This window comes from Peromyscus eremicus, chromosome 1, assembly GCF_949786415.1.
Source record: "Peromyscus eremicus chromosome 1, PerEre_H2_v1, whole genome shotgun sequence".
Taxonomy (NCBI): domain Eukaryota; kingdom Metazoa; phylum Chordata; class Mammalia; order Rodentia; family Cricetidae; genus Peromyscus; species Peromyscus eremicus.
Window position 1 is genome coordinate 146,231,397 of NC_081416.1, and position 12,809 is coordinate 146,244,205.

Here is a 12,809-nt window from a genome sequence, read left to right on the forward strand (position 1 = left end):
ACCACCAACTTTGGTCCTCATGTCTTTGAACAGTAAGGAAAAGCATGTGTCAGATCTGCCAGAGAAATCTGTCATCTGATTAAAAGATGACTTTTTCAAGTTGAATATGGTCAGCAAGGGTAAAAAGCATGAAGAGGAGGATAGGATGAGTGAGGGATCAGTCATGGGAAAGGAGGTGGAAAACTGCAGGTTCTCACGTTGAAAATTTGTGATACATCACAAGTGCTTCCTCTGTGAGGCCTTGATTTAGCAGGACTTCTGCTTTTATCTGATAGGTCTTCAGTTCAAGGTAAGATTTCCAGGGAATGTTATTATTGATGTAAATATTCTCCAGAGAGCTTAAAAGTTGGAACTGCTCTTGGGTCAGAAGAGTGGCATTGTTATGTCTGCGAATGGTGCTCCTGATCTAAGAAAAAGAGAAGATGGGGAACATCAAAATGCATCTCCTGCCATCCTGCCATTCTAGCGGTCTAGAACACACAAACATGCACACGCACACACACACATACATCTCCCTAATGAAATTAGAGTAAATAAAACACCACATTGGTGATTCAGCTCAATAAATGTATGAACAAACCCAGCCTGGGATCCTCTTACTACAGTAGTAAAAAGGTAGAGTTGAGAATAGGGATGTCTGTGTCCTTTGAAAACAATATGAAGGAGCTCTTGATTAGCATTTAACCTAAGGAACAGACCTTACACACATTCAGTGAGATTCGCACTAGAAGACATATGTAGCTATGAGTGGTTGTGCACACATCAGAGGATTGTGCTTAAGCATAAACCCAACAGTTACCACACGGGCTTCTCCTGATGTTACCAAGGCAATCAGAGAGCACCCAAGCTTGGAGGAAACCCTATTCATGCCTTCCACAATGCAATCCCAGCTGGAAACAAAAGGATTTGTGATGGGGTGCCCAAAGTGATTTAATTAGTATTTAGGATACTCAAGTCTCCAAGAGCCTTTGTGAGACAATGAGCAAGGAAAACTCAGTTCCTGCTATTTAAAGATTCCAGGAACTAAGGCTCAGAAGCAGCAGAAAAACAAAAAAACCTTTGGGAACTTTGAGCTCCGTGGACCACAGCATTGCACAAGCCTTTCTTGAACCTTTCTTGGCTGTCAGTGTCTTTGAGAGCAGAAGTGTAATGAATTCTAGAGACAAACTGCTCACACTATTGACCTGCTTTCTGTGATCACACTTCTGATGAAAGACAAAGTAAGACATGTCCACCAGGGAGAAAAAAAAGTGAGGTTCGCTAGTTTAAACATAGAAAAGGGCACCAGGCTTTTACATTTGCTCCATAGGATTACATACAAATGACCTCTCTTTTCAGCAGCAATGAGACTTACCTTCTTTGGAGCTCCAGCAATGAAAGGTCCTTTAATATCTGGACAGCTCTGATGGTCTGTGAGCCAAGGTGTGAGAATATCACCTGTTACCAGATACAAGTAGTTAGGAAAGGAGCTACTTTGCTTCTCCAATGATCAATATTAGTTTAGGTTAATTTACGTATTGCTAACTCACTGACCATGATGGCCATGGAGATACAGGCTTTAATCCTGCAATTTCATGGCTGAGATAGTAGTTACAACCTGAATTCTATTTTAATTTAAAAACTGGGATTAAATAAATTTTTTCAAGAGTTTACAAAGGAGATCAATTCAAGATGGCAGTGGCTGTTGGCATCCACAGGCCCATGGAGCAGCTCTAAGGAGCCTGAGAGACCCAAGGAGGGTCAGATTGGAGATAGGGCAGCAGAGGATGAATCTGAGAGAGCACAGAATCTCAAAAACAACTAAAACATGGTAGGCCGTATGGTAAGATGCTTTTAAGAAGTGGTCTCATGAAATTGAAAAAAAAAAAGAAGAAGAATAGCAGAGCAGATTCCATACATGGGCCAGAGATAAGTGAACCTACAGCTGCTGAAGCTCACACTAATGGAGATGGAGAATGGTTCATTTTCTGGATTGGGTTAGCTCAAAAAGCCTCCAGAGACTGTGCTGTAGCTGGAGGCCATGTTGGTGTCCATAAACCATGCTGCCACCAGAAACCATATGGAAGTCAATGAGCTGTGCTGCCACTGGCTGTTCCGGGTAAGGAAGCTTCTTTTGCAGTGGTAACAATGACTGTAGACTCATAGTTGAGAATGAGAAACCTATCACAGAAGCCTCTTCCCACCTTCAAATAAAAAAGGAAGCAGTCTAGACAGTAAGCCACTGAAGAGAGTCCTTAAATTGTGATAAAGATGCTGAAATGTAGCTCTTTTCAGTTGATGTCTTCCAGCAGGAGATGTGGCTGTTGAGTGTGGGGAAGGACTCAGTTATTTTAAAGGGGCTGGCCAATGAGACTTTCACCATACTCCAATGACTACGTGGAAAACACAAATTAGAATTTATGTATTTTTTTTTCTTCTTTTGGGCAGGCACAGGGTGGGAGAATGCCTTTGGAAGGAATGGGAAGCTATTTTGATCAGGTGCATTATATAACATTGCCAAATAATCAGTAAAAATATGTTAGAAAAAATGTACAATGAATAGAAAAGATTCCCTTAAAACTCTACAGGGATTTATTTTTAGGGCATGCTCTCCAGGAACTCGTTATGCAACAGAGGGTGCTAGCCATGAATTAGTGGTTACTCAGCTATCTCAGCTCCCAAGTGCTCAGGGGACACTCCTGAATAAGCAGTCCTGTCCCTGAACTACTTTTACAGAGTTTCTTTGGGGACCACAGCAGGAGACACAGTTGCTAATGTGCCCTAGACAGTCCCAATTCTCTACCCTGAAGGTCCTGTCCTGAGGGTTGCTCACTGATCTCTAGGTAGGACACAGCTGCCTATCCAGCCAGCTCCTCCAAGGCAACCCTACTCATGGATGAGTGGCAGATGTGGCCACCAGTTCCTCTCACATCCCAACACTACTGCTCAACAGCACTAACATGGAAATGCTAACGTGGAAAACTGAGTGGAGGGTTGATGCTGCTGCAGTGGAGCATCTTGGCTCTGAGTGTGCCTATCTACACACCTGGCTCTTTCCCTACTTCTGTGGAAATGCTCTCAGGAACTACTTGAGTATTTTGTCTACACTGAGCTCATAAACACTTAACACCTCAGTGAGCCCAGAGCCCAGTCTGTCAGATATTCCACTGTGGAATGTAAAGATCCATTTAGTGAGAGAGGAAATGTTCTGTCCAAAATCATAACCCCACATAGATCAGGGATAAGATTCTAGTTAGGACAACAGCTTCTAGTTCAGTATTCTACCCATGATTCCACACTTTCTGGACTTCTCAAAATGTGTGGGAAAATTGAATGAAAGAAATGTTTCGATTTCTTTACTTACCAGACATTGTTGGGAAGATAATAAAAACACAGTTATAAGAATCAGATAAAGAGACAAAAACACTGTCTGGATTCTGAAACAAAAACCCACATGTCCAGGGTCAGAGATACTGGACACTGAGGAAAATTAAGTTTGTCAGCATCATAAAGACCAAAAGACCATTCAGGTACTGGTGGGCTAAGAGGTAGAGTGATGTCATAAAGCTACACTGGTACCCTAGTCAAAGACATCTTGAAAAAAAGAGCAAATAAATTAGAGATGCAGACCTGAGTTTTGTTGGGTTCCTATCTTTTCTTTGTACTTCTATGATTCCTTATGATCTGCAAGTCTGTACTCTAGTGAAGACAATGACTGTGAAGATGAAGAAGCAGCTTCAGTATGAAAGCTGATCCTGAAGGCTCATAGGCTCTGCCACACATTCGACAATTCATGTGTTCTCCAGAGGTCAGAGAAATAAAGGACCCAGCACTTTCTCTCAGTCCTTTCTAACTGAGCTAGCAGTGTGTGCAGAAAGAATTCTATTTTCTTATTTTTTTCAGAATAAGTTTGTCTTTGTGACTGAAGCTGGCTTGAGATTCACCATTTATCTTACATTTGCCAACAACCAGCATCAGTCCTCCAGCTTCAGCCTCCTGGGTGCTGAGATTTCACCTATGAGCCCAGACACTCAGATCAGAATTGTTATGATATATCTATAGCATGCTTATTTTCATATTTTTTCTTTTTTTTTTAGAGACATGGTTTCTCTGTGTAGTTTTGGTGCCTGTACTGAATCTCGCTCTGTAGAGCAGGCTGGACTCGAACTCACAGAGATCCACCTGCCTCTACCTCCCAAGTGCTGGGATTAAAAGCGTGCACCACCACCCAGTTCATTTTCATAATTGTTAAGCATCACCAGTACTCAAGAAAACAGCAGAGAAAAAACAAACACAAAAGGTTTCTTTCCTGACAAGTTTGCTGTCCTAGTTACACATTTTCCCAGCCTCAGTTTACTTCCTGGTCTACTAACCTACATGTTCACTAAATCCATCTCTGTTTGCCCTGTGCTGAGCAAATTACTCAATCACCAGAGAAATTTATTATTCAATGAAGTCTTTTGGCTCCCTTCAGCATTCAGTCCCATAAATCCTATGTTACCATGGTTAACACCTCCAAGTTCCATGTTCTCCCTTTCCTCCATTCTATTTTATCCCCCACCACTGCATTTTTCTGTTTTCTTGACTATCTCCAGGTCCAGGTGGCCTGTTCCTTTTTGTAAAAAGCCCCAAAGTGCTCTTCCAATAGCTTCAGCCTCCCTGCCCTGTGTTTCTTCCTCCTCTCTAGTTCTCTTTTAACTAGACAGAAGACTCCAAACACTGGGAATGCTGATTTTTAAAACTCCATTGGTTTTATTTTATTTCTTCAGGAATGGTCTTTAACACCCAGGCTATCACCAAAGTCACTGTGCAGCTAGAGACTGGCATGGTCTCCTTGATTCTTCTGCCTCTGTCTCCCAAGGGCCAAGATTGCAGGGGTATGGCACCATGCTCTGACTAATCACATTAGGAGTTTGTGTTGAGTCTGAGCCAGGGTTGTACAGCTATCTGAAACTGCACAAAACATGGGTGAGGACCTTTATTATCAGGAAGGTGCCTGTCATTGTCCCAGTGTGCAGGTGCCAGAGAGAGCACAGCTGCTCCTGTCGTTCACTGTAACAAACAGTCCTGCTTTAGCAGGGACAGCAGACTTTCCTCTACCCCACTGCTTTAGGATACATGTGAGGACACAGAAGAGGGAGGGACATCTGCCTAGCCAGAAAAGGTCAGCTCATCTCAGCTGCGAATGGAACACTGCCAGACACACTCTCGAGTTCCCTTGTATTTCACCACTAATGTTGACCAGCACCAACTGTGAAGTATCATTGTGGAAAACTGTGTGGAGGGAAGTGTCTTGGCCCTCAGTTCTCCTCATTACATACCCAGCTCTCTCTCTCTGCTTCAGCTGAAACAGTCCCAGAAACTTTGATTTTCTTCTCTATGTCTTGCTCCTAAACACTCAATACCTCAGAGAACCCTGAGCCCTGCCAGCCTGTTATCTCACCAAGGAAGGTGAAGGAACATTCACTGAGAGGATGAGGAAATACTCTGTCCAAACCTCAACCCTAGGGAATGTCAAAGATGAGACCACGTTAGGGCACCAACCTCTTGTTCACCACTTTCCCCTCTATCCCACATAGTTTTGATGCTTCCCAATTTAGTGAGCTGTCCAATTAAACAAACATTAAAGTTTCTTTTCCTACCTGACATCTTCAAGTCAGGAACAGAACAGGAGTAGGATCTGGATAGAGGGATGGGGACAAAACAGGAGTAGGATCTGGGTAAAGGGATGGGGACAAAACAGGAGTAGGATCTAGGTAAAGGGATGGGGACAAAACAGGAGTAGGATCTGGATAAAGGAATGGGGACAAAACAGGAGTAGGATCTGGATAAAGGGATGAGAGAGTGGGTTGTTAGGTTTCGCAGTAAAAAAAATCACGTCTGTGCAGGATCAAAGATGCTCAGTACTGAGGCACATTTGGTCACACACGGCAACCTCAAGACTCTATCTGGTGCTGATTGGTTGAGGGAGGAATGATGTCATAAAGCAGATGAAAGAAAGCCAATAGGATTCCCAGAAGCCATGTTTAAAAAGGGACAGTTGAAAAAAAAAAAAAGCGACAGTTGGACACCTTCAGGAAGACTAGAGCAGCTTTACATGGCTGCAATCTGGGAATCTGAAAGCACATAACCCAGATATGACAATTTCTAGTCCCAGACCCTTAGTTCAGGAAGAGTGTCAAGTGTTTCACACAAGTGATCATTAATAAAGTCATTTATTATTGACACATGATTTTCACATTTCAACAGATAAAAATGTATTTATATGCACAGATGATGTCCTTGGTGAGCATCTTAGATACTGTTTTATTGCTGTGAAGAGCCACCACAGCCAAGACTACTCCAGGTGGAGCTCCAGGAGTCCAGTTGGTGAGAGAGAGGAGGGATTATATGAGTAAGAGATATCGAGACTATGATTGGATAAAGCACAGGGACAAATATCCAAACTAGTGGAAACACAAACTGTGAACCAATAGCTGAGGAGCCCCCATGAAACTGGACCAGGCCCTCTGGATAAGTGAGACAGTTGATGAACTTGAACTGTTTAGGAGGCCCCCAGGCAGTGGGACCAGGACCTGTCCTCAGTGAAGGAGCTGGCTTTTTGGAACCTAGGGCCTATGCTGAGACACTTTGCTCAGCCTTGGTGCAGAGAGGAGGAGACTGAACTTGCCTCAACTGAATCTACCAGGCTGAGCTGACTCCCCAGGGGAGACCTTGCCTTGGAGGAGGTGGGAATGGGAGGTGGATTGGAGGGGGTAAGGTTGGGGCGTGAGAGGAGGGAGGACAGGGGAATCATGGCTGATAAATAAAGTTAAATTATAAAATAAAAATATTTATTAAAAAATACCTCATCTTTAGTGAAGTATACCACACCTAGAAAGACAAATAAGATATATACTAGCTTATATGTAAATATTAGCTGTTAAGGCAATCATAATCATAACCAAGCAAAAATCCATATAACCACAAGGTTTGTTATAGAGTAAAGAACTGAGCACAGGTAGATCTCTCTAGGAAAGGAAAATAGAACAATTATGGATAGATAAGGGGGAGCTGGAAGTGGAGGATCATGGAGAGGAGAAGGGAAGAAGACAAGGAAGGAAATACATGGAGAGACAGCTAAAACTAAGAGCCATCTGAATGGGTAGTATAGAAATCTGACAGAGAAAAAGATTCCTAAAATATATACATATATGCAGATGATGTACATGAAATCACCAAATACTGGGGAGACAGAGCTCCAACAGGACATCTCTTGTCACCAAATGAAGCATTCATTAGCAGGATTGGGTTACATCTAATTGAGCTGCTGGCCAAAGGGGTTTTTGTGAATCTCCAAATAACTGAGGTTATTGCCAGGACTATAGGTTGTTATCCACAAAATGACAGCAAGACATCAACTGTTGAATAGAACACCAACAACTCATTGAACATGAACACAGAGAAGTCAAACTAGTGCCTACATACAGCCTTCACACCTATAGTCTAGCATCTTTGGTACAAGGAGGTACTCTACCAAAGGAGAAACATAAACAGTAACACAGCCATGAACCCCTTGATCTACAATGGTGTTCTGCCAACAAAATATACTTAGTGCAATGGTGCTACAAATCTTTTGGGAGTATACAACCAATATCTTATTGGACTTAAGGCCCACACCATGATATAGAACATATACTGGACACTGGTTGGATAAGCAAGAACCTGTGACTAGATAGGTCGGGGATCTAGTATGAAACCAAATAACACCTTTCCAAATGAAACAAAACATAAGAAGAAAAACCGCCTAATGATATTCCACATACTCAGAGTATGGCATACTCAAATATATCTACGGCATATCTATGACATACTCATAGTTAACTGCTCAGTCATCAAGAGGACTTTCTCCAGTGGATAATAGGTTAAGGTGCAGAGACCTACAGTCAGACACTATGCAGAGAGTGAAAGAATTTAGATTGCTTAGCTTAGAACAGATGTCTCTATCAAATCCTTCCCCTCAGGCCTCAGGGGGTGTTTTGAAAGAGGAGGCAGATAGAGTGTGGGACCCAGAATAGATGGAGAAAACCAAGAGTACAGGTTCTCTAAATCAAGAAGATTGACGTACAAATGAATTTCACAAGGACTGTGGCAGCATGCACAGGGCCTGCATGAGTCTACACCAAATTGGGTCCTAGACCTGAAAAGAAATTTGGACACATAACCCTATCCATAACCCAGAAGCTATTTCCAGTTGATAACTACTTGCAAGTGAAAATTTAGTTTTCTCCGAGTGTAGTTGGGGGCTTCCCTGTGTCCCACCTGGTCTGCAGCCACTCAGACCGAAATAAATACACAGAGACATATTAATTATCAACTCTATGACCATTAGCTCAGACTTATTACTGACAAGCTCTTACACTTAAATTAACCCATAATTCTTTTAGTTTTGTTTTGCCATGTGGCTTGGTACCTTTTCTCAGTTCTGCCTTCTCATCTTGCTTCCTCTGTGTCTGGCTGGTGACTCCTGACTCAACCCTTTCTTCTCCCAGAATTCTCCTCATCTGCTTGCCCCACCTATACTTTCTGCCTTGCTATTGACCAATCAGCATTTTATTAAACCAGTGTACAAAAGTAATATCCCACAGCATTTCCCCTTCTCTGTGTAATCAAAAAGAAACATTTTAATGTTAACATAGTAAAATTACATATAATAGAACTGTTATCAAGCAAGAATTACAGTTACAATATCTAGTCTATTTGTATTTGGAAAATTAAAGAAAATATTCTATCATTTATCCTATATTTGTGAGTCTAAAGTTTCATATCCAATTTATCTTTTATCATAGCCAAGGAAAATTATAACTATCTAGTCTTTAACTACATCAAAGACCTCAGAAAGATATAATATTACCTAAGTAAATAGGAAGTACCATTTTAAGCAACTTCTAAAAATTCTGGAAATGACAGAGACAGCTGCTTGCCTGTATAGTCATTCAAAGTTCCTCTGAAATGTTGGGCATCTTTCTTCAGCCTATAGGCCTAGAGTTTCTTAGTTGCTTCTCTCTGTGTCCTGTAGAATATCTGGCAGTTTCTTCTGCAAAGCAGGAACCTGAGCCTAAATGGGGAATGGGGCAGTCATCAGAGCTATCTCTCTCCGTAACTTTTGAGAACATCAGTCCTAAGCCTAAATATTCTATTCCCCACTGTGTTTAGTATTGACCCTTTATACCAAACAGCTCCACCCACTAAAACACAATGACAGGAAACTTCATCTCTTACAAATTTATTATTTGTGCACTGTATGTCCTCCACACCCACAGTGGACACAAAAGTGAAGAACCCCATGTCCTGACCCCAGAGCCCGCAGCACAGCCTCCTGAGGCAGTAAGGAGGATGCTCAGTATTTGTCAGGCAGTCCTGCAGGTCTGTAGTGATTGGGGTCCTTGCCACTGCGGCCCCATCTGTTCGCTTCCCGGTCAGCCATAGTATCCTCATGTCCACCGCCCATGAGACTCTGAATGCCCTCTCTTGCATCACTAGGAGAAGCAGACATGGAGGAGATCTATCACCAAGCTTCATTGCCACAGCTGACACCCCCAATTCTCTCATTTGCATGGAATGGCTTTAGGAGGAAACTAGGAAGGGCCAGGAAAGAGGCCCTGAAACAGTGACCCTGCCAAGCCCAGGAATGCTTAGTCACTGTATTCTCTCAATTTTTTCATTAAAAAGAAAAGAAAAATGTCACAGTTTTCTGAGGAAATGAACTAGCAGTGCTAATGCCAAAGATTCGAGGCAGACTGATTCGTCAGGAGATCAATGACAGCCATTCTGAATCTACAATCAATAGTTTTTCAGTTATTTCACATCAACTTCAAATTAATCTGAGTGATTAAATTACCACTAAGTTCCTAATCCAAAGGAGGTTTGGTCTTCTCAATAGGGGGGCTAACAAGGAGAAGACAAGAGTTCTATGAACGACACACACACACACACACACACACACACACACACACACACACACACACACTTATTTTTCAGCTGAAAAGTAAATTGTCAGTTCCCATAATTTTCTAGATGGTTGCTTTATTAAACATGGACATGAGAAAGTAAAACTTATGTAACAAATTCATTCTTACAATAATTACAACTAAATGTTAATCACACTGTGCCAAATATTTAGCTACAATTTTGTGCTTTTACTTGTTTAATTAACATAAAAAATATATTTGCTAAATATTTTTCTCACTTTGCTAAATGAATTTAGTTTCACCATTTGATGCTAGAATATGTTCTTAAACATTACTACTGTGTCCAAAAACAGTCAAAAGAATGACCCATGTTGAACAATGCCTTGAGGAACTGGGAGAGAGTCTCCAGGAAAAGAGGCAGAGGGCCTTTTACCTCAGGTGCATTTTGTTCACTGGATTGGTCATGGGTGTGATTTCATGTCTCCTGTGTTAAACATTTACATTCAATTTACAAGACATGTCTATTCTTGCTGGATGTCAGAGCATAGCTATAGAACCCAATCTGGTGAAAGGATGTGTGGAGTGCTGTCCTCAGTTTACCTGAATCTGGATATGGCCTTCTGCCTTGCTTTCCTGCTTTCCTAGATATAATCTATAGTATATTCCAGGCAATTGTGTTTAAATTGATCTGACCTGAGAAAGTTCTGGGAAAGGTTAACTCTATTAATATTTAGTATGAGGTTATTGACATTTATTTACATTTATTTTCTGATCATGCTTTGCTGAACTCAAACAGCTGTCCTTGGATCATTGCTTTTTTTGTTACTTCTATGTATAAAGTATACTGAAACTGAAGCAAGGCTCTCTGTAGTGGTACTTATTCCGCCAATGACCTTTGGCTATAGGGCCCAAAGGAGGTGATGCTTTCTGCTGCTGTACATGACCTCTTAAAATGAGAGGGAGAAGGGTCCCATTCCCCTTTTCCCTGCTCCTGCCTGAGAGGTGGATTCGCTCCTGGTCAGATCAGAGGATGACTTCAGCTGTCTACCGTGGTCTGTATTCATGATGTATTTTCTCAATTCACCTTAATAAATTTCCCTAATACTTCTTAAACAGACTCCCGTGGATTTATTGCTTTAGTTGTCTACAGCATTAGACTGTAGTCTGCCCCATCCTTTCAGGTCCTCAGATCATGGGTCCAGAAGACAAGATCTGCACAGGTTGGTCAAAAAGTTGACACTACTACATATATAACAGAATCTATAGAAAATGTTCACTATAAACACAGCCCTAAAAAGTAATTGAATTTGATCTTTTGTATTGAAGATTCAATTTCTCATAAGAAGGTAACTATTACAGTTCATGAAGTATATTAAGCATAGACTCCATCAAGTAGCATTTGCCGAAGCTGCACTGAGTAAGTACCTCCTGCATGTAAGTAATGCTATAGCAGGAACCGCTGCACACAACTGCTAAGGACAGAGTCCCCCGGTCCTGAAGATCTCCCACACATAGGCTGCACCATGGGCATTCCCTCCATGAAAATGTCTGAATGAGGTGTTGGGGTCAAAATGCCTTTTTCTAAGGGAAGAGTTCACAACTTCCTTACACTGTCAGAAGATCAGTGACACTAAAGATCAGTCAACCCTCATCTGGAAGCAACAGGTGAAGATTATTTGTGGATCAGGCCCTTTAAGCTGACCAGCATAAGCAAAAAAAAAAAAAAAAAAAAAAAAAAAAAGGCTGTGTAAAAACCATCTGAAATAAATGATAAAAGCCATATTTCATGTGAGTGGAGCTTTGTTTTCTATTTTCTTGGACTGTATCCCAAAGTCCTTGTAAATGCTGTTATTCTAAAAGTTGGGCACAGGCTCCTGTCTAACTTCCCCTTACTTGGAAATCCCAAACTCTCTACAGATAGTAACTAAACAGTGGGATTTCCTTGCTTTCAATGGTCAAGACACCATTAGTGCATGAAATGTTAACAGAAAATGTGGTTGATCTTCACATGTTTCAGTTCATTCATTGAGTCTCCCCTCTCTGCTATTTTCTTCGTACAGAGATTGACATGGGGGGGAGGGGGTTGGTCCAGCCTCAACTGAATGTACCAAGCTTTGTTGACTGGCTATGGGAGGCCTTAACCTTTTGGAGAAGTAGATGGGGGGAGGGCTGAAAGGGGGGAATGGTTGGTATAAAAATGAAAAACAAATTTTAAATAAATAAATAAATGAAAGACACAGTAAAGTTGGTTAATTGGTACTTTTTCCTCATTAAAGTGTAAACAATTGAGGCATTAAAAGCCACATGGTCTCCTGGTGTGAGCTAGTGTGGGGAAGAGCTATCCTTTCACTGCACATTGGAAAGAACAGTTGGAAAATCTGTTTGAACCAGAGCATCTTAGATCCTCTTTCCAGTTTAAGCCAGTTCAGTTCCTCTCATGTTGGCCTCTTGCTTTTCTTAACTAAATGAACAAATATTTCAGGGTCAGTGTAACCTGAGGCTCAGCACAGAGATCTGTTAGTCTTATTTCATCAAAGGTGATTGTTCCCAATCCTGGGGGAGTCTCTTTAGAAGACTGAATTTGTGAAACCCTGTAGTGGGTAGCTGTTCCAGCTTTGACCTGAAAGTACCATCCCCAGCGAGGCTTCTGGCAACTGTCATGCCTACCTCTGACCTGCCCTTGAGGCAGGGCTGAGAAGGGAGTGCTTAAGACCTGAGATCTGGATATGCAGGCTCTCTTGGTTCCTTATGATCCTAGATGCTGGATGGTAGACCAAGCAGAGTTCTCCAGAGAACACTGCTGGACTGCACTTCACCTCTCACGGACCCTGTAATCAACCCCTTTACTGGCTGTAAATTACCCCAAAATAAACTTACTTT

The 12,809-nt window shown here is 41.7% G+C and overlaps 1 protein-coding gene across 10 annotated transcripts in view; it reads right to left on the minus strand.

Annotated features, from left to right (window-relative positions):
• LOC131919552 (STAM-binding protein-like) overlaps window positions 1–12,809 on the minus strand; it is a 231,578-nt gene that overhangs the window by 5,997 nt on the left and 212,772 nt on the right. For 6 of the 10 annotated variants that reach the window (XM_059273871.1, XM_059273892.1, XM_059273850.1 and 3 more), the window contains exons 2-4: window positions 8,873–9,076; window positions 1,355–1,437; window positions 198–406 (exon numbers count right to left, since the gene is read on the minus strand). In XM_059273871.1, the coding sequence (XP_059129854.1) occupies window positions 198–406; window positions 1,355–1,437; window positions 8,873–8,894 (314 nt within the window). In that variant the 5' untranslated portion in view covers window positions 8,895–9,076. Of the gene's footprint in view, window positions 1–197; window positions 407–1,354; window positions 1,438–3,343; window positions 3,417–5,621; window positions 6,043–8,431; window positions 8,585–8,872; window positions 9,077–9,314; window positions 9,508–12,809 lie in introns of those variants that run through there. The other 4 variants (XM_059273866.1, XM_059273909.1, XM_059273841.1 and 1 more) reach the window with 4 other exon arrangements.